At 36.8% G+C, this 24,704-nt stretch overlaps 2 protein-coding genes across 2 annotated transcripts; one reads left to right on the top strand and one right to left on the bottom strand.

Moving 5' to 3' along the window:
• Positions 1-76: 76 nt before the first annotated feature.
• Positions 77-14,769, bottom strand: arih1 (ariadne ubiquitin-conjugating enzyme E2 binding protein homolog 1 (Drosophila)). Its single transcript, XM_068312211.1, has 14 exons — positions 14,325-14,769; positions 7,082-7,149; positions 6,806-6,953; positions 6,156-6,248; positions 6,019-6,074; positions 4,624-4,690; positions 4,346-4,452; positions 4,177-4,219; positions 3,995-4,066; positions 3,291-3,421; positions 3,139-3,196; positions 2,395-2,655; positions 1,982-2,094; positions 77-1,902 (listed from the first exon to the last, which is right to left on the bottom strand). The coding sequence occupies exons 1-14, from the start codon at positions 14,610-14,612 to the stop codon at positions 1,818-1,820; spliced, it is 1,590 nt and encodes a 529-aa protein (XP_068168312.1). The 5' UTR covers positions 14,613-14,769; the 3' UTR covers positions 77-1,817.
• Positions 14,770-15,343: 574 nt separating this feature from the next.
• Positions 15,344-23,535, top strand: hexa (hexosaminidase A (alpha polypeptide)). The gene is made up of 14 exons (XM_068313693.1): positions 15,344-15,657; positions 16,398-16,502; positions 16,596-16,661; positions 16,896-16,942; positions 17,084-17,194; positions 17,267-17,368; positions 18,286-18,418; positions 19,429-19,609; positions 20,754-20,840; positions 21,311-21,383; positions 21,858-22,032; positions 22,951-23,041; positions 23,161-23,268; positions 23,373-23,535. Exons 1-14 carry the CDS (start codon positions 15,354-15,356, stop codon positions 23,434-23,436), a joined length of 1,647 nt encoding a protein of 548 aa, XP_068169794.1. The 5' UTR covers positions 15,344-15,353; the 3' UTR covers positions 23,437-23,535.
• Positions 23,536-24,704: the final 1,169 nt, after the last annotated feature.

Here is a 24,704-nt window from a genome sequence, read left to right on the forward strand (position 1 = left end):
AAGTGCATCATTGTTATTTGGCCAATTACGATTGAGACCAAACCTACTCTAATGACTCACACAGTACTCCCAAAAATGAGATTTCTCATGACATTTATTCAAATAAACAATACAGTTTATCATCTTCTAGGATAAAATAATAAGTTTGAACACATAAGAAGCAAGTGGGAGAGAATTCCCGAAAGATCTGAAACTGGATTAAAGGATGTATTTAAATGAAAGCTGACACTTTGGTGTCATCTTCTGACTTGCATCAGTGCCTGTATATTCATGTCTCCTCCAGCCAATCACGTGGAGACTACCATATTGCAGAGACATGAAGGAGCATTTACAAGCAGAGAGCTTGACGACCAGAGGAAAAACCATATTGAAAAGAACCTGGAAAACTTGAAGGGGAACTGATATTTCCATGTTGAATCCTCCTCTGTTCATGTGCGAAAGATTTAATGCAGAAGCATAACTGTATTGTAAAACAGTCCAACAAACTTAACATGTTTGCCCTACATTTATCATCTGCCCAAGGATCACGCAAGTCCATCTTTGAAGCTTGGTTTAAAGTAGTATCTGCCTCGCTGCAAGGTGAGAGATCTCTTCCAAGAGGCACGGCCACTATTGACCCTATGCCATTTTAGTTATTCCTTGCAAGAGTGATGCAAATGCCTGACCCTGTTGACAGTGATCCAGCTCAAACTACAGCACTACAAAGCAGTGCTGTCAATACATTCCATCACCATCATTCATACCCCAAAGGTGCAAACTGAACTATAAGAGGGCTACATCAAGCCACGTTGGGAAAGAGAAAAAAATGGAGTGAATGTCACTCAGTTTGGCTCTTGCAAATAATCACTGATGTGTTTTTAATGTTAAACACCTCTAAAAACAACTAAGAGGGTACAGGTTGGAATAGAGGAATTCAGAGCCGGAACTTTCTATTTTACCTTTGAACAGTTTTCTGTTCTTGGTTTTCTAAACTGTGCACTTTTACCAAGTCATTTGTCTTTTGCTCACTTGGCAACTAGAACAAACTCTTTCTATCAATCCCCATTTAGAGTTACTGATAAAATGCAACACGTACTGTTCTGAGGAGACTGGGGATGATAGGGTGAATGCCTTATTGCCAAAGACCTCCGCTCCCACACACTATGGAGGGAGTAAACAAACTCAACCTAAATGGCAAAAGTTCACCCTTTTTCATTGTGGAAAAGAATAAATATTTCAAAATTATGCAAACACGTGCCACTCTTGCTCTTTAACTTCCATGCATATGGACTATTTACAAATTGAAAAATACAGATTTCTTATTTTGTTCTTTAGATGTTTTTTTTCTTCTTTACCCCGAAATGTCTTTGCCCCGTTGCAATCAGCTGACCAACATTCAGCCACCCAGACAAGGACCTCACATATTGCAGACATGGCCAGGACAATTAAAGCTGTGTTGAAAACATTTGCACACGAATGGGGGGAAAAAAAGGTCAAAATCAAAACATATAAGATTCACAAGGAAAAAAACAAAAAAATTAGATCGTTCAGGGAGGTGTTACAATAAGAGCCAAAAGGATGTTTTTAAGATGGATTTTCTGCTTTCTCAAGACTCCACTCTTTTGCTAACAATACTGTATTACATTTTGTTTTTATTACTCTACCTTTTGTTTAAATATAATTTACTTTGAAGATTTTGTTAAACAAATCCAGGGACAATGCAAAAGTGGTTGGTTTGCCAAAGGAGAGGCGGTAGAAGGCCTGTGCTGCCCTGTTAAGTTGCATCAGCGCTCTAGTTTGTCAAGATACTCAAGAGTCTGTTGCAATGGGAAGTGTCCTCAATCTTCAATGTATTCCCACAGGTCCTTCTCATAGCCTTCATGAACATGCTGTAGCAGTACTCTTCGCCTGCTCTCACAGTATCTGTAAAGACACAAAACATGTGTTGAGGTCCAACAACCCAAATACAATACTGGAAATATAAGAACTGTCCATTACTGACCTGTACTTATCTTGTACTTTCTGTTTGATGTCCTGCAAGGAATCCTGGGAGATATCTCGCTCTAGGTAGCCAGAGAGCACCTCGGTGGCATTTTCCAGGTCTGCCTGGTTGTTCTGGGGAGGATTAGATTACAATCAAATGTGTATCTCTATCTCATCTCTGCATGACATGATAAAGTTTGATAAGAATTCATGACCTGTTTTTTTGTTTTTGTGGGATGAAAGAAATGTGTTCCGATAAATTCGAAGCTAACCTATATTTCCACAACACTAACGAATTCCTTGGTCAATGGTTGTATGGTATAAAAAATATCAACACTAACTTTGAAAACGGCAACATGCTAAATATCTCTATGTCATTCTGTGTCTGGTGACACTGATGACGATCAAATAACACATTCCCAAATACCATACCTCAAAAATAATGGACTGGTTGTTCTTCTTGAGGTAGAAGGCAAAGACGTAAGTGAACATGAGTGTGGATCGGCACTGGCACAACACGTCCACAGCCTTCTTCAGAAACTGCACCTCAATCCAGGACATGTTGTGCTGCTGCATCTCCTCCATCTTCTGCTTGACCTGAGCATAGAGCTTGTGCTCAAAGCGCAGACTCTGCATGTGGTTCATGTAGCGGTTGCAGTAGAACAGGTACCTCTGCAAGGCAGCCCTGGAGCGCTGAAACAGCAGGAAAATGGACCTAGATTAAGTATGCTAATTTGAAAAAGATTAGACTAAAAACCTTTTAAAGCTTCAGACACAAAAGTATTGGTTTGTTGGATTGTTATTAACATAATGAAATAGGCGTTAAACATTTAAAAAACGATCCCATTTCATTAGTACAAAACAGTAAAATGTCTACTTTGTTAACATTTTTCAGAAACAATTAAAAAATGTTTTATTAGACCGACACAGCAGCAATTCTGTATACATTATCGTTTTGAGGTAGTAAACATATTCTTCTTCTTTTCCTTTCGGCTTTTCCCTTATAATGTCATATTTGTCAAATTCTTAATTTACTTTTTTTTTTTGTTTCTATGAATATTATGTTACTCAGTGCTACATAAAGAAAACGATAACTATACCTCTGTGTAATTACAACTGCCATTTTTACCAGTGACAAAGACAGGTGCTGCTGCTGTAAAAAGTGTAATATGCTACCTCTTGAGCATCTCTGGCTGCCTTTGCATCATCTTCATTGTAGCGATTGCAGTTATACCTGAAATGTCACGGCCAGGTCAGTAAAAAAAAGAACAGGAAAATATGCTTCACTGCTGTTAGATGATAATTTATTATTTTCTAATGTTTCTTACCAGGCTGAGCCATGGGGCTCCCATGGACCCAAGCAGACCCAGCAGAACTCAGCTTTGCAGTTCTGGTTTCGACATACCATGTGGTTGCAGCCACCGTCTTTTTCAATTGTGACGTGGCATTTTGGACACTCCTGTCACAAGATGGGTATTGTCAATTTTATGTGCCTTATTAAAATACAAAACAAAGCAAACAAACAAAAAAACCCACACTGAAATTTTAAGGTTAAAATTTAACAGGAAATTTTTCAAAAACAGTTCATCTAGTCAACATTTTTTAAGCAAGTCTTTCCAACTCTGTGTCCAAAACAGCTCCTTCAACAAAAGAGCTTTTGTGAATGGCCAACTCTCATATCACCTCTATGTGTACATGCATATGTGTACAGACCTATTACAATTTGTCAAGATCCAAACATGCTAAAAGAAAGAGGTACACTTTGTCTTTAAAATGGCTTACTGTTGAGAAAGATCGGTATTTCTACAATTAGAACTGAAAATAAATATCTGATTATAAACAATACTATCAACCTGAAACCAAAAGTAAATAGTATGTTAAGAATAGAGACCAACGGGTCCTGGTACAGTTGTTACTCATTACTATGATTACAAAATGAATTGCATAAATGTATGAATTGCCTAAAACATTTCAGTTTAAAATACATTCACAAAGATGCAGATTGATTCTCATAGTAAGCCCCTTTCCATACCTTAGTATTTGCTGCAATCCAGTTTGAAGTTTCACTGTCATCATCACATTTCTTTATCCATTTTCTCAGCCACTACAAAGAAATCAGAATAAGAAATAATGATGGGGAAATGAAGACTAACCTTAACTGACTGACTTATGAAAGAACAAGTTAGTATTCCTCTTAATTCTCCACTAACTTACCTTACACTTGACAGGATCATGCCAATTCTCTCCACAATTAAAGCTGCAAAAACAAAAAGCATCACAAATAATTTTCATACTTGGTTTAATAATTAGTATTAATTAGTATTATTATTTTCAAGCACTGTTGCTTGATTCTCAAGACTGAGAAAATAAACCCCTCTTTTACCAAAACTGCCGGCCACACTTGCACCTCACTGGCTTGGCATCTGGATATTGGACTTTGACCACATGATGGCAATCTGGTGCAGGACACCACTTTAACAGTCGATTGCACTTAAAGGGGTAATCAGAGAGCAGAATGTCAACCTATAGTTTGATTAGGCCCAAAAAATTTCAAATTCTCCCACTCAAGAAAGACATACAGGAGAAATGAAATCATAAATAAATTAGGGTTTACAATGCATTTCAAAACATTGTTAAGTAGAAAGAAATCTCAAAGCTTACCTCTACAAAACTATTCGTAATTAAATGCTGGTACTTCAACTTCACTTTTGAATCAGTTATGAGGCGCCTGTAAGAGGAGTCAAAACATGTAGTTTAATTGCATATAATTGGGGAATGAGGAAAATTTTGAATAATTTCATTTATTCCTAGCAACACACACATACACACACACAGACACACGACAAGAACACCATGGAAGTGTATCTTATATTAATGTATAGGCTTCTGCCTCAACTAAACAAGGTTAGGTCTCTCTCGAGCTGCTCCAATCAGAATCTAGGTTAAGACAATTACTTTCAGCTTAACAACTGGTTCATGAGATTAGACTGCTTGGTTTCAACACAGACACATATATTTTACTGTACATCAGGCTGAATGTGAAAGTAGGAGAGAAGAACTAGTGAAAAGAGCTAGCTTCGTACTTTGTGCAAACTGTATTTACAAACTGCATTCTTTAAAAACCTATGATTTATAACCTTCAGTCATTAAGAATTCACAAAAAAAGATTTCTATGGCGATTTCATTAGTCTTCCGTAGATTCATTTGCATGTCGGTCTGTGTCTGCATTTTTCCTTAGCATCTGAAGTGTTTGGGTTTCTGCAGTCCATTGTCAAGGTTAAGTCTATCTGGAGCCTACCCTAGCGGACTTACGGGCATGGGGCGGGGAGGAGCTCTTGATACATTGCCAGTGCATCGCGGAACCACATGAAACACAAACAACCACTCACTCACACATCGACACCTATGGACATTTTGGAACTGACTAATCCACCTGAAGTGCATGTCTTTGGAGGTGGGAGGAAACCGGAGAACCCGGAGAAAACCCACGCAGACACAAGGCGAACATGCAAACTAAACATAGAACAGGACTCAAACCTAGAACCATCTTGCTGTGAGGCTACAGCACTAACCACTGCGCTACCATACCGCCCATTTTGTTTGATTTGTGCAAACCTGTCTCCGATCAACAGAATTTTAATGCAAATACAAATTGCAATGCAGTCCTGACTGCTCTGTCATCTGATTAATCAGTTTAATAATTTGCTATCCTGCACCTCATCTGGCTTTTTTCAATGGGTATCACTGAGCCAAAAAAACAAGTTTGAGAGGAAACCGTTTGTGGTTTGTAGCAGGAAGGAAACCGGCCCTCAAAAATTCCATTGCTGAAAATGCACATCCTAGAACATATGAAACTTGGATTTCTCTCAAAGTGAGCTTGTGGAGGCTGTGCAGCATGGACTCCCATTGGACTAAGGTTGACAAGTATTAACAAAGTAATTACCGGTACCGGTAGTCGAACTGAATATTTTTATCTGTATTGGCTTTGACTTCAAGATTTCTTGGTAACTTGTGACAAAATTGAGCCAAATTTCAAAATTAGACAGAAATACTCACATGACAGTGTTGTCATCAACCAAAATGTCACAACTATGAGCAGGACAAGAAATGGTCTAAGAAGACAAAAAACAGTGTAAATCATCAGACAGCAAGAAATCCTTTTAACTAAATTATACTTGAACATAAAATCTTACTTGTCCCATTCCCTCCTCTATGATTTTGGTAGTCAGATAATCTCCCCAGCACTGCATACAGAACTTGTGCCCACACTCAAGGCCTGTAAAATACTGACAAAGAAAAGGAGAAATTTAACAAATAAGACCTCAAATGATCGTAAGATCTTTTGAGGTCTTATTCGCTATTTGCCATCAAGACAAAGGTTCTTATTTGAAACCTCTGTCTTAATGACTTGGCAAGACAAAGGTTCCAGGGGAAAACTAATCAATGAGAAAACATACCCAAGTAAGTAAATTGATTGAAATAAATGGATAACTTTGCCTGCCACAAACTCCTGATCTGAATAATTCAGCTAGGTTAAAGAACAACAACAATAACAACAGGTCAAAGTAGATGGCGATCCATTTAGTGTCATAAGTCCATTTTGTCTGAAAACCTGATGTTGGTTTTAACATCCACTTACATGTCAGAGACATTAGTGATTAAAAACGTCAGTTGGCTAAGCCACCAGGTAGGAGAAAGGAGTCTGATGATAGTTTGCAAAGCATCAGCTACCATCCTAAATTAATGATTAGTTATTTTTCTATAAAATTTGATATTACACTTCAATTTCCACCTGAACACATGTTGAGTGCAAAAAAAGTAACTATGTAACTACAGAACTTACAGAGTTGGGAAAGTTCAGATAGCAGATCTGACATGGCATGTCCTGTGAAGATGACCTAGTATTGATAGGAGGACGGATCCGAGGCTTCTTACTGGGGTTAATTACATGACACTCTGAGAAAAGCTTGTCAAGATTACCATCAAAATACCTATGTGAGAATTGAAAAAAAAAAAAAGAAAAATAAATCATTGTTAACACATGAAGAAAATTAGTTCTCAAAGTAGAATGAGCAAACAAGCATGCTTGCAGGCATACTGAAGAGTAAAAAACTGTTACCTTTCCATTAGCTTTTCTTTATCCCAGTTGAAGTGGCTGAGAAGGATGCGTGTTATTGTTGCAGGATTCTAGAAAAACAAGAAATCGTGAGATTAATCTCAGTTACTGCAAAGTTAGAATAACACATACAGTATACCTGTACTAATCCACCACAGACTACTCAACTCTTTTATGATGCCACCCAATAAACTGCATTTCTACCCGTTTTTTCCAACCACGAAGCTTACATTTAGTTCCAGCCATGTTACAATGAGTGAGGTCACAAATGAAAATGGCAATGTTGCCCCTACCATTAACTGGGGTGGGAGGAGGGTTACGGGGACTCCCATCCACCCAAAGGTGTTAAATATTTTATTTAGACTATGTGCACTTGTTTTCTTTCACAGATGCAAACATCCCCTTGTCCTCTGATCTGATCTTGATTTCCAAAGACACAGATATGTATGGGAAAAACTTCCCAAAATGAAAAACGAGCAGACATCAACTGTTAAGTGCAAAACAGAGCAAAAAAGTGCAAAAGCATGACTAAACCACCTGCTGCCACACAACCACTCTATACCTAACCTGAGCCTGGTGCAAGTGGAAATGTTGTCAATAGCTCTTCTGATGTTGAGTGGAAGGAAGCTTGTTACTACAGCTAAGAACAGCAACTTCTGAAACATATTTAAAATAGTCAAACAACTTGTGCTTAAATGAAGACTTTTGTGCACACAAACAACAGGTATACCTACACCTGAAATGGGTTATGTTGTTTCGAGTTACATTGTTCTCAATTATACTTCGGTTTTCAAAAAAATATAAACAAAAAAATTAAAATCAAGTTTATGTAATTTTAGTTGACTTAACATTTGTCTGGCATAAATACCGGAATTGTAAAATCAATAAGAACCTGTTAAAATCACATAATATAATGTTACTCTACAATAAATAATAAAAACACATGTCATATTATAATTTATATATATATATACACACACACACACACACACACACACACTGTTTATATATATGGTTTAAATATTGTCAGAAGTGATTCCAGCGTTTGTTTTGAATTCAAATTAGTTTACGTATGGTAAACTTTTGCTCCATATAATTTCATCCTTGAGGAGAAGAAGACACCACAAAGAACTCGACCAGTTTTTTATGACATCCAACAAACGTCAGACTCTGCAGCTGATGTTGATGACCCACAGCCATCTTTGTCCATGATGTAAACCACCAAATTAAATGAACGAATTGGTACTTTAAAAATAATTTCTTACTATTGCAAAATAATAATTCATGTATTTGTATTATAACCTTAAAAAAGGCTATTATTTTATCATTCATTCATAAATAATGCATCCACGGTGTATTGTGAACACCTTTGTAACTTTGTCCTGTACTATATTAGAAATACCATCCGTTTCTAAGCTTATAATAGACTCATATTAAATATGTATTATTGAAAATTCATTCAATAAATAAAGCACAATTCAGAACTGAGAATGGTTATTTTCGGATTAGCCTGGAGACAGATTAATTGAACATACGTCATTTTTCAACTTGTGCCATGTCCCCAAAAAGCAGTTGACAACATAGGGAGGGGTATACCTGTATTGCTAAAGGTAAAAGGCTCTAATTGTTTCAGAAAATGCACAGGGTGCAATAAAAATGAATGCCAACATGGTAGCTTGTTGAAAACAAGTGGATATTTGCCAGGCATTACAATGGTCAATACACTTCTATATTAAAATCTGATATTATATCCACATATTTACAGTTACTTTTACTTTTTACTGGAATTAAAAAAAAAAAAATTGATAGTAGGTTGCTAAACTGCAATCACTTGTCCTCGGACCAGGCCAAAAAAAGTTTTTTTTTTCCTTCTATTTGCAAAGATATAAAACCAGTAATTAAATCCATTAGTTTAAAGACAAATCTTTCAAATTAAATAATAGGTGAAAACCAACTTCAAGAAATGGCTGCAAGGAGAGCCTAAATTAAAATTTCAATAAATAGACCTCCAGGAGGGAAATTTACATACTATGATAATGGTGAAATTATTTTCCAAGCCAAGCAAAATGAAGTGTAGTGAAAGCCATGAGTTTATGATGTACTTTGTTTGATATATTTCGTTTGAAATTGATTTTTTCACTGGTTTATAAATAACCAAAACTTGTGCAGTCAAAACTTGTTCCTGTGCAGTCTATCTGCCTTTATCAGCAAAGATAAAAACACTACAGTAAATGTGGTAAACCAAAGTCCATAGACCAACATACAAATATCAGTCATCAGTCATATGCTGCTTCGCCCAGGATTTTATTTCAAAACAAAATATTGTGCCTGGAATTTAAAACTGCAGTTCATCTATTCGAAAGACAAATAATGTCTGTAACATTCAAGTCTTGGTCTAACAATGCTGGTTTACAGAACCAACAGCTTTGTCTGTTGGTTCTGTAAATTCCAGCATTTTAGAAAATGCTGGAATTGAATAGGTCATTAAGGACAGTAGATGGGACTATGGGGCTAGAACAAGGATAATAGTGATTTATTTAATGCCGTCTGCTGTAGTGGAAAACATCAACTAGAACCAATGCAGTCACAGACTGCAACATCCTGCAACACCCTGAATTCAAAATTTTACCCTGACCTACCTGCATAGGTCAAAGATCAAAGCTAGTGCTCTCACCTACTGTCATAGATCAAAGCTAGTGCTTTTGTCTATGGTCTTACTCACAATGGCCTTCTCCCTCGTCTTTCCGTCTTATCTGGTTCCTGATTGTACAAAAGTTGAAATTTGACCTTGACCTAGTCTTCTCAAGGTCAAGGTCATCATCTCATTTTCATCCCCTTTGCCGCCGAGTAATGTGCTTTTTGTTTCATCTTTCTATCTGCAACGGTTGCGAAGATATTTGGTAGAGTAATGGACGAACACACAAACACTGACAATTACATACATCACCACTGCGAAGCGAGATGTAAAAATTGGTTATTCAAAGTACTGTATCGCAAAAACCTTGAAAGCTGCCATGCATTTTAGGAAAAATGTATGTTGTAGACTGATTTACCTATGACTTTCTCCCAGTATAAAACACCAATTTACCAATTAAGTGAAATACATTTTCATCACAAATTTAAAATATATTTCTATACAGATTTTTGGGGGGTTTCTCTTATAAACGCACCACTTCGATCTCAATACACATTTTTCTAATTGCATGATATCAGTTTTTAAAAAGGATTTTAATTCTATCTTGGAGAAATATGTACAGTGCATGTGCATATTTTAACCAAGTATTGCAATATCAATACTTTTTACAACTTTGGGTGCCATAGTACATTATGATACAGTGCCATGGTTCCTCTCTCTGATCATACATGGACAAGATTAAACTGATTCTAGGGGCACCATGGGATTCCTGAGTATTAAAATTAAAATTAGCTGTCAGTATTTCAATACAAAACATTAATTTATGTTTTGCCTGAACAGTTATCCTGACACAATTGTGTTTGTTAATGTGTTTTAAAATTATTTCAAAATACAATATTTTATACCTGATTTCAGTTCCCAGGTGTTTTAATCCACTTAGGAAAATCTGTCAAATGCAATTACAAATATATAAACAAAGTGATGCAGACATTGCTCCTCTTTACTTTAACTTTGTAAATCTGTCTACTTTTATCTGACAGTACCTGCATGCACGCAAGCCTAGCGTTGTATAAAAGCATTGGATTTGTAACAATTTTCTTCCATTTTGGTGAATGTCTCCCACCAAACAGTATTTCACTTTTCAAGCAAGATTTCAACATAAATAAAAACTGCTCTATATAATACAAATTTCACATAATATGTTAAACTGCTCTTTTTAGGTCCTCCCCAAAAAATTTCAATGGGATTGACAAACCCACTTGGACTTTCTCATAATTGTCTCTCTGTATGACCCAGTTGTGTCTGAGAATCATTTAAAAAAAACAGTATATGAACACCATGTCCTTCACTATTCACTGGTAAAGACATGAACTGGTGTTTCCCTTATAACAGCAGGTCAACCCAGCCATCAAGCAACATAGTATCCCTACATCTTTTTAATAATAACAACTACATGGTTTACAGTAGGAATAATATTCTTTAATAGAATGCTGTGCTTAGTTTATAGCAAATGTAACAAGACCCCTGTAGACCAAACAGTCCATAGAATATTCTCCTAAAAGCTCTGACAGTCATCAGAGTGTGTTATGTCCAAATACAGGTGAGCCCTAATGTTCTTCTCGGTTGGCAGTGGCCAATTTACCACTCACATATGGTGGCCATTTTTGCCCAGTCTTTCAAATAGTAGAGCTGTGAACACTAACTTTCATTGAGGTGAGAGAAGTCAGCAGTTGCTCAACTGTTTTGAATCTTTTGTGGCTCTAATATTGACCTTTCCTCATACTAATGGAGGCATTTTAGAATGTCATAGTCTTCTGTGAAGGTTGTATTGTTTCAGGTTTTTATTTGTAGGTTATGTATCTCACTGTGGCTCTGTGGAGTCCTAGAACCTCTCGAAATATTTTTGCAGACCTTCCCCGTTGATGCATTTTAGTCATCTTCATTTCTTCTGAAATTTCCTTGAATTTTGGCATAGTGTGTTACCGATGTAATCAACAATTTACAATTTCATGCCTCTGACTTAAATTTCAAATTCAATTCAGTTCAATTCAAAAAACTTTATTTGTCCCCAAAGGGTAATTGAAGGCACACAAAACAGCATCAGTGCAAAAAACAGGATTGGTGCATAAAAAAGGATGTGCAGGGTGCAAAGAGCAAAAACCAGACTCTAACTTGTCAATCTAAGTGATAGGTTGATTGGAAAGAGTTGTTGATTGGAAAGAGCTGGTGGTGTGCTAGTACAGCTGCAACCACCTATTATTGAAATTTGGCAATATTTTTCAGATGTCAACTAATTACATAATATTAGTATAATTTAAAACGAAAATGTGTTTATCCCAGCTGCCTTTGGTTTATATTAAATTTAAGTTGGAGATCCAACATACCTTTTGCATTTATTTCACATCATCAAAATTTCTTGGTTCAAATTTAGAGATATTGAGAAGGATGGCATAGCTAGGGTGGTGCCAATATTCATTGGCATTCATATTTATTTTGTATGTATGCCTTGTTTAAAACAAAAGCGTGTAAGAATTGAGATTGAAAAACAACAAAAGATTTATACTTTGAACAAATTTCAGTGTAACAACAGATTTCATTATGGTAGAGTGTTACAGTCCCACTGTCTAAGAAAAGTAACTGGGATTACCCTCAGTAATTATATGATTAAGTGAATTGGTTGATGTATGTGTATACAATGTTAATTTCTTTCAATCTTAATGTAATTATGGGTGGTAATCAGAAGTCCAAAAACAATACTTTTACAGCATATACTATTAAAATGGTGCATTTTGTGATAATGAGTAGCACTGTAACAGAAAAATTGTTATATGAATATGCATTATATAATAAAAAAATGTTAAAAACTGATGAATCATTCCCCCAAAAAGTTATTAATGGTGTGGTTATCATTTTGCAGATGTACATGAGAATCACAAAGCCACATCTACATATAATTCAAAGGTTTAACAGTCAGTGGTCTGAAATGTAACACAAGTTAACTATTTTGCTATACAAAAATAGGGAAAAACCATATACCCTGGGAGAACAAATTACTCTGTTGCCAGTTGAAGTTCACCTAACGAAAAATGTACTACAGTCTTAAGCATAAATACAATACACACAAGTGTCATGATGACTATCATGGCTGTTGTTTTGTTAGTAAGCTTTCTGAGAGGAGTGGATTCATTTTGCGCTAATTTGAGTGTTTGTCATGTCATAGAACCGCATTGAGTTACTGACTACGATTATTGGGAACATCCCAAGATGGATGGGTATTGATTTTGTAACATCTTTTTAATATATGACAAAGAACTTTCATAGATGAACTGCCTTTTCACTACAGTACCACTACTGAAGGTTTATTTATTAAGTGCCTAAAGATGGCAAAGATTCATCAGTCCATTATAACCTAATGCCTTTAAAATTAATGTCTTCAAAGCCTAAATAAAATCAGTCATGATGTGTGAAGGCAAATTAATATACATTTATGAAAAATGTAAATCCAAGTTAACTACTGTATCTGTCACATTCTCTATGTAAAAATACCTCCGTTCAGACAGCAGATATTATTACAAAAAGTTGTACTTAGCTGCTGCCAGATTTTAAAATCAGACATTTAGCGTTAAGCAGGCCTAATACTATTTATAGAAGAATTACCATGCTATTTGTCAGCTATGGAAACGACAGCCATGCCGCAATACTGCTTTCCCAGTCCACATATTTAGTCCACTTCACTTCCAAGGCTCGTTTATTGTAAAACGACGACACTCAAAACACTTCCTTCTGTGAAATACGACGGGTTTTGTTTAACGGGTACAGGGTAACAGGTTTATCCATAACCATTTACAAATGATCCCAACTGGAGTTAGATAAAAGGAAATGGAGGCCCAAGATGACAGAGTGACCACGAATTTTTCCCTATTTTGTTTTGACTAAATATTATACCTCGATAGATTACGACGTTCATTATTTCAATCCGTGCTGTTTTGTAAATCATAAAATAACCTTTAATTGTTCATGCCAACATAAGTAACTTAGCATGTAACTTGCGAGCAACTCGATGACCAAGCCTTTCGTCTCACATAAACTTCCAGTAAGGTCACAGCTAATTTTGTTTGACATACTTTGTGAAATTAAGATTTTATTTCTTAGTTAACGCAGCTAGATGTTCATCCAGTGACAAATGGAGTTTGGGGTTACCTAACTATACGATTAAAGACGTTAACATAACAATTTCCCGGTAAGGTGCTAGGCTAGGTTAACGGTTACATCGGCTAGTTGACAAGGTAGCTATCTCGCAAGCTAACGTTAGCTTAGCAAACGCTGCATCCAAGTTCTCAGTGGGGATTAGACTACTTCCTGGAACGAAATTCGCAAGAAAAATGTTGAAATCTGAACATTTAATGCCGTCATACAGTTATTTCACATAACACGAAAATTAGCGGATAACAGATCAGTCAATCCCTTCACTGTTGTGGAACTGTCAACTTCCAGCAAGTAAACTACTCCTAGAGCTATAGCTAATGGCTAAGCCAACATCCGAGGCCTGTTTGTGCTTCACCCAAGCCTGGACCCCGGTCTTTCCTGACACTGACACACCAAAATACCTACCTGTATGACCTCGTTGACCTCCCTGATACACTCCACCATATGCTGGAGGATCTGTTCGGCAGTCAAAACCTCGAAACGGTAGTCCTCCTCCTCTTCCTCGCCAGGACCGTGGCCACCTCCGCCAGTATCGCTACATTCATCACGCTCTCCACCAGCAACCACGGGATCGACCAACTCCACCTCTCCGAGCTCCAGGGTGTCGTCCTCGGGTTCCTCTTCAGCGCTATCCTCGCTACATTCCTCCTCTTCGTCGTCGTATTCATAGTTATAACCCTCGTCTGAGTCCATTCCTAGGGTGGTTATCAACCTGTGACAAGCACACCTGAATGTCTACAGTGTGTGAAACGTTGATTGCGGAACAATATGAAAACCAAAATTATCCGAGCCTGTTTTTCAGCTGAGGCGAAAATAACAACAAAACGTCGCCGCTGCTAAGCCAACAAAGAGACACAGCGTCACCAACTGACGGCGGCTTTACGTCAGATGCACAGCGAAGAAAAAAAATTTTTTTTTAAAACAAACCTGTTAATTGCATATTTATTTTTGAAGTAGCGATTTGAATTATTATAAAAAAGACAAAATAAATATATTCAACACAGAAATACTTGCAATTATACATTAATTTTTTAAAAAAAAGGTCTACATACAACAAGGAAAACATGATAAAGAATAGACGAACGATATGCTATAATTCTGTTAATGTTTGGAGATTATTTCATTTTATAAATAGTTTTAATCATCAAGTGCCAGTATGTAAATAAGCTGTATTTGTCTTGCATGCTTTCTGGGGAACTTTTTTTTTTTAAAGTCATATTTAGTTTGCATTTATTGTACAAAAATCGTCAAATTAGGGATTTTTTTGTTATTATACTCTGGGACAACAAAGCACAATATCCTTTTCTCTGGTAAAGAACTTACAAACTGCTACTTGTAGCAATTTGTCGCCTGATCACAAAATGGAATGACTCAGGTTGTGTGCCCCCAGTCACGTGACTGCATCATCTGCGCCTCCTAACCTGCCCGCCGCTGATGGGTGTTCTGTTCCACAAATTAGAGTGCTCACTAGACAACATGTATGTGGTTAGGTCCGGACGATACTCTCGTTCTGATTTTTATGTGCTGTTACTGATGACGCTCCAGATTGTCCTACAGACGGTGGAGGGAGTATGGCCATTACCACGAACTATTACCTCCTCACCGGAGCGATACCCGCTCAGTCCCCAGGCTTTTTACTTCTGTTACGGGAGACATTCAGCCGCACATAAGGGCTGTTCTGTTGTCGATGCGGCATTTAGGAGATATTTTTCGCTCATTTTTCCAGACCACACTTCTGGTAAGTAATAAATTAAGTAGAATTAATACTGTGATAAACTGAAAAAAATTTGAATTCATGTGGTTTAAAATGACCCCGGTTATAATAACAAAAATGGCAAATACTCAAAAATGCACTTAAGATGTTTCTGTGGTACTTACCTGTTCTGATTGATCATGTATCATAAAGTATCTATCTATCTATCTATCTATCTATCTATCTATCTATCTATCTATCTATCTATCTATCTATCTATCTATCTATCTATCTATCTATCTATCTATCTATCTATCTATCTATCTATCTATCTATCTATCTATCTATATAGGACCAGAAATTGTAATATGTATGCTGCCGTTACAGTATATAATGAATGCACTACAGCAGTCTATATGTTTGATCATAAAAGTTGTGTCTTTCTGAATACTAGTGTGAGCATTGGTTGTAGATGATGTAGGCATTCACACATGTTAGGTGGGACATGAATGGACAAACACTTGCAGCAAAGAGCTCACAGTTTTTTGAATGTTCTGTTTGTCCTGTTGGCTTTTCCAGTAGATCAATGGGCTTTGTTAATACAGCAATTCATCAGTCAGGTAGTGCAGGCCTATACTCTGAACACCAACAATGATTATGCGTCATTGTGGTACAAATACACATTCACAGCTAAGACGGTCGCGGTAAAAATGCAATGGTAATGTATGAACTTTCACAAAACTTGAAGGCAACTGTGACTAATAATTTCATATTATGATCTGCAGCAAGTGGTCCTCTACAGTTTGGTGCTAGCAGTCCATTTACTGTTGAAGTCAATGTTTCCCAGGATGATTGTGAGAGTCATCCTGCAGAGGACTCTTCAGAGAAATGCAAGTATTAAAAACACCTGAGTCATAGCATCATACACACATGGTCACATATAATTCTACACAATATCTAACTTGCTGCTGTTTGTGTTGCAGACTATCTGAGTGTTACTGCAAGGCAAGCATCCTTGAATGCGGACACTGTATGGGGTGTTCTAAGAGGTGATTGTAGTGGATATATCTTGAAAAAAATTAGAAGCCAACTTTGAAACAAAAATGAAAAAAATCAATAGTGTTGGATTAGCAAAGGAAAGAATGGGTTCCATTAAAACTTGCTTTGTCAGTTGAGCAGAATGTCATCTGCTACATAAAATACACTAACTTTCTTGTTACTGTTTTCTGTGTAGAGTAAATTCAGTGCTGAACATAGTCCATATATCTTCTGATTAAACACAGGTCTAGAAACCTTCAGTCAGCTGGTGTATCAAGATGGTTTTGGCTCAGTAAGTTTTTTTTCAAACTCTCAACACTCATTTAGTCTTCTGAAGTGATCACTTTTACAGCCTTATCTCCTAATTGGATGTGAATGATGTTTGGGATTGATCAGTTAAATCAAAGATACGTTTTGTGTTTGTTTTTTTTAGTACTTTGTCAACAAGACAACAATTGAAGACTTCCCCCGTTTTAAGTACAGGGGGATTTTGTTGGACACTTCACGTCACTATTTACCCTTGAGGACAATTTTTAAAACTCTGGTAATAATGAAGTAACATAAAGAGAACACAAGTGTTTTTCACATTTGTAGTAACCTATATCTTTCCTGTCAGGATGCAATGGCCTACAGTAAGTTCAATGTGTTTCACTGGCACATTGTTGATGACCCCTCCTTCCCTTACCAGAGTTACAGCTTTCCAGATCTTTCCAAAAAGGTATGTCTGAAAAGGAAACTGAGGAGGGTTTTCAAAAAATTAAGTAATATGACAGATCAAGTCCTCATGCCACGTGCACCATACTTCTGTGTGGTAATTACGTCTCACAAAGCGCTGATGTATTGTAATTGTCAGTGTTTGAGTGTTCGTCCGTCCACCAAATATCATCGCAACCATTGCAGATAGAAACATGAAAGAAAAAGCACATTATTCGGGCAGCAAAGGGGATGAAAATGAAATGATGACCTTGACATTGAGAAAATTAGGTTAAGGTCATTTTTCAACTTTTGTACTCATTGCGGATTTTGGTTTGATTTTTTGACAATTACGTGATACCATACGTGCATTCTATTGACTGACGGCATCCGGAAGTGCACTCCGTTCCGTGAGTCTCGGACTTCTGTGAGACACAAAAGTGCTTTAAACAATCGATAAGAGCGTGAGAAAAGGTAATACAGATAAAGGGTGGTTTAATATCAGTATGGAGAGGGTTCATAAACATTTAAATTACCGTAAATAATAAGATAAATAGTTTGTCACTCTATCGCAGAATTTGTTAATTGCGTGTGGTTCCTGGAACGCATTAACCACGAGGAACGACTGCTCACTGTATACCTTTTTAGGTACACGTTTCTGAAACCTGATGAGATACAATCACAAAACAAAAAGCAACATTTTTACAAAGCCAGAGGCACAAAAATGTGTAGATCAAGGTAAAATGTTGAATTCAGGGGTGTGGCAGGAAGTTTCAGTCTCTGACTGCCTTGTTATACTGTTGTTATAAGACATTATTTGCATTTTAGGAGATTATTTTTTCTTCATTTTGTTAGATTTTACATAAGCATGTAGATTAATGAAAAAGGAAAACACTGAGAAGTGATATCTACCCTTTACTAAAGCTTCTGGCTCTTATTCAGGGTGCTTTCCATCCGATGACTCACGTCTACACACAGTCGGATGTAAGAAGGGTGATCTCATACGCCAGGTTGTGGGGAATAAGGGTCCTTCCTGAGTTTGATTCACCCAGCCACACCAAATCTTGGGGAAAAGGTAAAATTTTAAAAAATGAAAAAAAGTCACTAAAAAAAACTTGAAACATTTAACAAAGGTAATCTATTCTTATTTAATTTCAACATACAATCCTCAGTTTCTCTAAAATTTAAACGCAGTGTATAACTGTATTCACTGGCAACAATTTTACAGAGTGTTTTGATGCAAATATAATAAAATTATTTATACAGTTTCACAATTGATAAACCTTGCTTGTGAATAATTGAGTGTTTTGAAGATACTGTTTTAAAACTGATTCATAATACTTTTACTTGCTACCATTCATTCATTTTCTGCCGCTTCATCCGCCGTAGCGGATCACGGGGAGCTGGAGCCTATCCCAGCTGGTATAGGGCGTGAGGCGGGGGACACTCCGGGCTTGATGCCAGTGCACCGTGGTACTTGCTACCAATTGGTCCATTTACCTGTGGAACAGGCCCTGCGATAAAATGGTGTCTCATCCAGGGTGTCCCCTGCCTCTCAGCCACAGCCAGTTGGGATAGGTTCCAGCGACTCTTGCGACCCATAATTCTAATAAGGGTCTGTAGGCAAGATGATCAAAATCGTCTCGTCTTAAAGAAGATGAATGAATGAATGAGTGATGCCTGTGGTATGTTCCAAAAAACTTTTAAAAAATTTTTTTGGACACTGCTTTTTTGTCTTCAATCACCCTTGTCCCAGCTTTTCTAAATGTTTTTTATACAGTGTTCCAACTACTTTGAAATTTTGGGGTTGTATAAAGTACTTGACATCATGTCTTGTTGGAATCAGTAGGAATCCTGTCGACTATAATAGAACTTAATGACAATAAATCAAACTCAACAAATTCACGATTCTCTTGGGATCTTCGCATGGGTCAAGATTAGGGTTAGGGTCAGGGGTTCCTGACCCTCACTTTGGGAACAACTGCTCTAGAAGATTCCAAATTAAATATGAGTGATAAAGTATTACTTATTAGACATCATGAGGAAGATATAAACTAAACTATGTCCAATTGATTTATTTTGCAGGACAGTCTGACCTGTTAACTCCTTGCTATCGAGGCGGTGGCCCTTCAGGCTCTTTTGGTCCTGTTAATCCAGCATTACCCTCCACCTATCAGTTCATGGCAAGACTATTTAAGGAAGTGTCATCTGTGTTTCCTGATTCTTACATCCACTTAGGAGGGGATGAGGTTGACTTTTCTTGCTGGTAATAAAAAACTATGTTCATTTCAATACCAGTAGGCTATTAATAATTTCAACAAGAGTTCATTTCAGCCCATTGACAGTTGAATCATGACCAAGAAGTTTTAGGTAGTACGTAATACATGAACCAATGCTCACAGTTGAATTACTTGCTCTCTTATGTACAATAAAGTAGTGTTAATAATTTAGCTAAAAATATGCAGGTTAATAAGGAGCTGATATAAAATTATTAAGACAATTGAATTTTCATAATGAGAACTCGCCTCTATGGACGTTTGAAATATATACACACAAAAAAGATTTGAACACATGAAACAAAACCAAATGGAATTCAGAAATGGTGAGGAATAAAATATACAGTTTTATCTAAAATTGACTGTTTAAGGACAAATTATTATATACATACACTTTTACTATTTTACTAAAATAAGAATTTGTCATTTAAACCCCAAAACTGCAATGCTAGACTTATCTTTCTGAAAATCTTGTTTGTTGAAATAGATTTTTACAGGGTGGAGCCAAAATGAAATTTTAATAATGGACTTTTGATTATTACTGGAATGTTCCTTGTCCATACTTTGGAGCACATATGACCATTTCACTGATAATATATAATACATAATTAAACAATATGTAAGTATATATATATAATTAAAGAAAAATGTGGAAACTTTGTGGAACATAACTCTCACCACATTTCACGTCTAACAAGCACAGGAACAATGGAAAGTACACTATTGTCCCAATGCATGTTGGGAACATTCCCTGTTGACCTGCTTTTTGTAACTGGCATGATCACAACTCAAATAGTCATGTGGTTTCATCTCTGCTCATATTGTCCTTAACCAAGGTTACTCCTTCCAGGATTATTAATCACCAAGGAATCCAAATTTATTGGATGAGATGGACATTATTTAATCTTGATAGCATTAATTTTGTTTGGGTTTTTTTGGTTTTTTTTTCACCTTTTTTGTATTGTTACTGAATTAGGCAGCAGAAAAGGATAAATGTGCAAGATACTGGTGTGGTATAAATACATATCCGTATGTTTTAATAGATAGTTTAAAATAATTTGCAAGGGCAATTAAAAAGTAAAAAGTAATAAGACTATTATCAAGGAATTATAAATCATACGTTTGCTTCCATAGGAGATCAAATCCTGATATCCGAGCATTCATGAAGAAGATGGGGTTTGGAGCTGACTTCAACAAACTAGAAGCATTCTACATAGACAAGTAGGTGGTGAAGAGGATGATATGGTGCAGACAGGGGAAACACAGAGCATGTTTCTGTTTGTTGCCTCCAGTGTGGGACTTCTCTCAGTGTTGGTTCTGATGATTATGCTATATAACAGTCTTTGTATTCAACATCTAAATAATAATACATTTAAATTTGAAGCTTTCCAGATTTACCAGTGCAAAGAAAAAAAATAAAAAACACACCACAGCTTTACAGGTCACGGTCAGTGTCAGTCTCCAACCTGACACAGACTCCACCGCAGCACAGAGCAAACAGAGAAGTAGAGTCATTCAGCTCCAGCATGCTGTCATTTGAGGCAGAGACAGCATTCATTTAAACTGGAATAGTGAGCCCTCTGTCCTCGCAACCATTCACTGAATCACCCTTTTTCTTTCTAGCTCTCTTTCTCTATGTTGTTCTGAAACAACAATCCCCACTGCTCCAATGACAATGTCTCTCTTTCCAGCATTGTGAAAATCATCTCTGCTCTTAACAAGACTTCTATCGTGTGGCAGGATGTGTTTGACTATCATGTTGGAGTAAGTACATCCCAACAAACTCAACTGGAGTTACAGTAGAAAAGATATTAATCTGATAATATGAACCCATACTTCTTAGAAATTATTTTAAAATCCTATAAGAAATCTTATATTAAGAGATTTTAGAATGATTTAAATATTTACAAATACTAATTTTGTACTGTGCTCAAGATATTTAATTAATTGACGGAGAAAGTCAAAACCATTTGATTTAAAATACTAACTGTCACACTGTTGGCTCTCATGAGTTTGTTTGTTTATATTTTAAAAAAAGATATCTTCTCTTTTTCTCTTCAAAGTTTAACATATGCTCATAATTATCCCATTAATGAACATGTACTGTATACAGACATAAGCATACCTTATGTGATTTGTCTAATATAATACCTACAATATTTTAGATGATATCAGGTGTCCAACAAAATTTTAACAATGTGTTTTCTGCTAAAGTTGTGCTAACATTTCGTCTTGCAGCGTGCATCTTTATCAGTGGTGGAGGTATGGAAAGAAGGTTGTTACCACTGTGAAGTCTACAGAGTGACTAAAGCAGGTCTCAGGGTAATCCTGGCCTCTCCATGGTATCTGGACCAGCCAGGACCCACACACAATTGGGCTCGCTACTACACTGTTTGGCCTCTCGCCTTTGGGGGTCAGAAAGGAACATGTGTGCTGTGGCTGCTTGAAGTTGTATGATGTGCTGTGATTTTTCTCTTGAAGTAGTTAAATTACAGGATGTGCTACCGTACATGGTCAAACGTTTGACTGTTATAACAACACAGATTTATTTTATTTGTTTGGTGTCTTTAGGTGACAGCAACAGTGATGTCCATGTTTCAATTTCTCATCACTTCTTACAGAAGTCCAAATTCTATTTGCTGTGTTAATTGTATGTAGAATGTACAATGCTCAAATTTCATATTTCATAGGGTGGGTACGTTTACGTCCGCCGTTATTTAGCAAAGCTCCAAACATCAAGTGATTATGAGAGGAAGACCGTGGTCTGCTATTTAAGTAGCAGAGCAAAGTTATTTCACAGGTTGTTTTTAACCTACGAACACAATTGTTTCTGAGAGGTTGTTTGTAAAATGAATTGTTCGTAAATTGTTATTACTTAAATTTCGATTTATAATTGAAATTTAATCTACAACTATTCTCTAAGACTTACCGAAACAACAGGACATAAAAACAACACATAAATGGAATAAAATCCAGTATTATCGTAATGTAACTTTTACATCTCTACTTCTGTTTAATGAATTTTATCCTTGGAGGGTGTAGAGGCTAAGCCAGACAACTGAGGTATTCCACTGCACTGACGTGGTGGAATACCTTGTCAGTGAAATCACTCTGTACTTGATTGCGCTGTTTTGTAATGTTAATTTTATTTCTGTAGTGATGGGAGCTCTCACTGACAGTTTGCAATCTGAAGGCTCAAAGCTTCTTTTGTTGAGTTTGACCTGAAGTGTGAAAATTTTTAGTTTGAGATTTTGTATTCTACTAAAATAATGAGGTCCTTACCAGTTTATCTTAAATAAATAAGCATTGTGTTTTCATTGTGTCTTTACAGGTACTGAGCAACAAAACAAGCTCGTAATTGGGGGAGAGGTCTGCATGTGGGGGGAATATGTTGATGCCACCAATCTCTCTCCACGCCTCTGGTATGAGACTATAAAAAGTCCTAAAATCAACTCAATAGTCAAACTCAGATAATACGTACAGCAACAATAGCATGAAATCTTTCAAAATAATCATCAGCTAATGCTATCAAAACTCGCAGGCCAAGGGCAAGTGCTGCAGCAGAGAGACTGTGGAGCAATGAGAGACAGACGTCCAGCGTGGACGAGGCGTTTCCTCGATTGCTGGACTTTCGCTGCAAGCTCCTGAGGTACATTTTGATTTTTTTATTCAGTTTTGTTTGGCAAAGGTTTGCTCATGACAAAGTTGTCTTCATATTATACTATTTTTTTCTGTGTCCCATTGCTCCTCAAGGCGTGGCATCCAGGCAGAACCTCTGCAAGTTGGACACTGCAGTCATGAGTACCAAGGAACTTGAACAGGACAGATAACTCAACATTGCCAGACTTTTCTGGACAAGTAATAAGTGCATATGATATTTGATTTGGTGAATTCTGATACAATAAGTTTGTGTGGTATGTGGTCTTTAGAGTTTTATAAACAGAAGTGTTAATTGAATTGTTTTATATACATAATAAAATGCTTTCTCAGTAAGACCTCTCACTCTCTAACTTTTGCATTTTCTTATTAATTTTTGTCACAATTTTCTTAATGTACTTGTTTGCATATTATGTAGAAGCTGTGGGCACAAATATTTGATATCAATATTTATTGAATGTATAAGCTACTGTTACTCTCTCCAATAATTTATACGGGTAATGATATTGATTACCCCATTATAATGTTCCAATTTGGATCTTCTGGGTGGGATGCAGTGATGGAACTATCTATGAACAGCACCTCAGGTCCATACAGACAAATTGATGGATTGGCATTATACATCAGTGTTTATGCCAACTGTATGTATTTTAGTGGTGTTTGAATGTAATTTGACAAGTAATTAATTACCAAAGTGATTGGACAGTGTAACCAATTAAATTATATTTTTATATTGCATTGCAACTAGTTTTGTGATAGGCAAAGAGAAAACTGTGGCGAGAGATAAGATGCAGTCTGGTTCATTTGCTTCCAGTGTTAGCATGTGTCACTGTGCTGGCCTTAAGGCCGAGAGTTCCCAGTTTATCATGAACTTAAACCGGAAGTTGCTTTCTGTGAAGTGAGGGCTTTCAAACTGAGGGTTGATGTGTAAAATGCTGACAAGGCAACCAGTAATACCTCTTGACATACGAAGACCCCTTGGTGTCTTCATTGTGGACTTTATGTGCTCGTGGTAGACTGTCTCTGCAGGTCTAGGTACATTAAGATGATTCTCTAACCTTAAAACCTGCTTATTTGCTTGTGCAAAGTATACTTTTCCCTCCGTTGCATTTCTAAAATGCTAAGCCACTTTTATTGACTAAACTAATGTCTGTCACTGTAATGCCATACTGAAATGTAATGACCACAAGATATATAATGCAGATAATCAGATCAAAGTTCCAATAATATACTTTTTTTTTCTTTTGCGCAGTGGGTAGCGTTACCGCCTCACAACACGGCGGACCCTGGTTCGAGTCCCACTCTGTGCGGAGTTCGCATGCTCTGCGTGGGTTCTCTCCGGGTTCTCTGGCTTCCTCCCACCTCCAACAGCATGTGCTTTAGATTGATTGGCCGGTCCCAAATTGACCGTAGGAGCAAGTGTGTGTG

The sequence above is a fragment of the Antennarius striatus genome, chromosome 4 (assembly GCF_040054535.1).
Source record: "Antennarius striatus isolate MH-2024 chromosome 4, ASM4005453v1, whole genome shotgun sequence".
Taxonomy (NCBI): domain Eukaryota; kingdom Metazoa; phylum Chordata; class Actinopteri; order Lophiiformes; family Antennariidae; genus Antennarius; species Antennarius striatus.

Bases quoted from the DNA above. Each gene is read 5' to 3' on its own strand.
- hexa (XM_068313693.1), top strand. From the start codon at position 15,354: ATGGGTGTTCTGTTCCACAAATTAGAGTGCTCACTAGACAACATGTAT. The intron at 18,419-19,428 runs GTAAAATTTTAA...TTTATTTTGCAG, and splicing joins CACCAAATCTTGGGGAAAAG to GACAGTCTGACCTGTTAACT. The intron at 22,033-22,950 runs GTCAGAAAGGAA...GTGTCTTTACAG, and splicing joins TTGGCCTCTCGCCTTTGGGG to GTACTGAGCAACAAAACAAG.
- arih1 (XM_068312211.1), bottom strand. From the start codon at position 14,612: ATGGACTCAGACGAGGGTTATAACTATGAATACGACGACGAAGAGGAG. The intron at 4,067-4,176 runs GTAAGTTAGTGG...ATTTCTTTGTAG, and splicing joins ATGATCCTGTCAAGTGTAAG to TGGCTGAGAAAATGGATAAA. The intron at 1,903-1,981 runs GTCAGTAATGGA...GTGTCTTTACAG, and splicing joins AAAGTACAAGATAAGTACAG to ATACTGTGAGAGCAGGCGAA.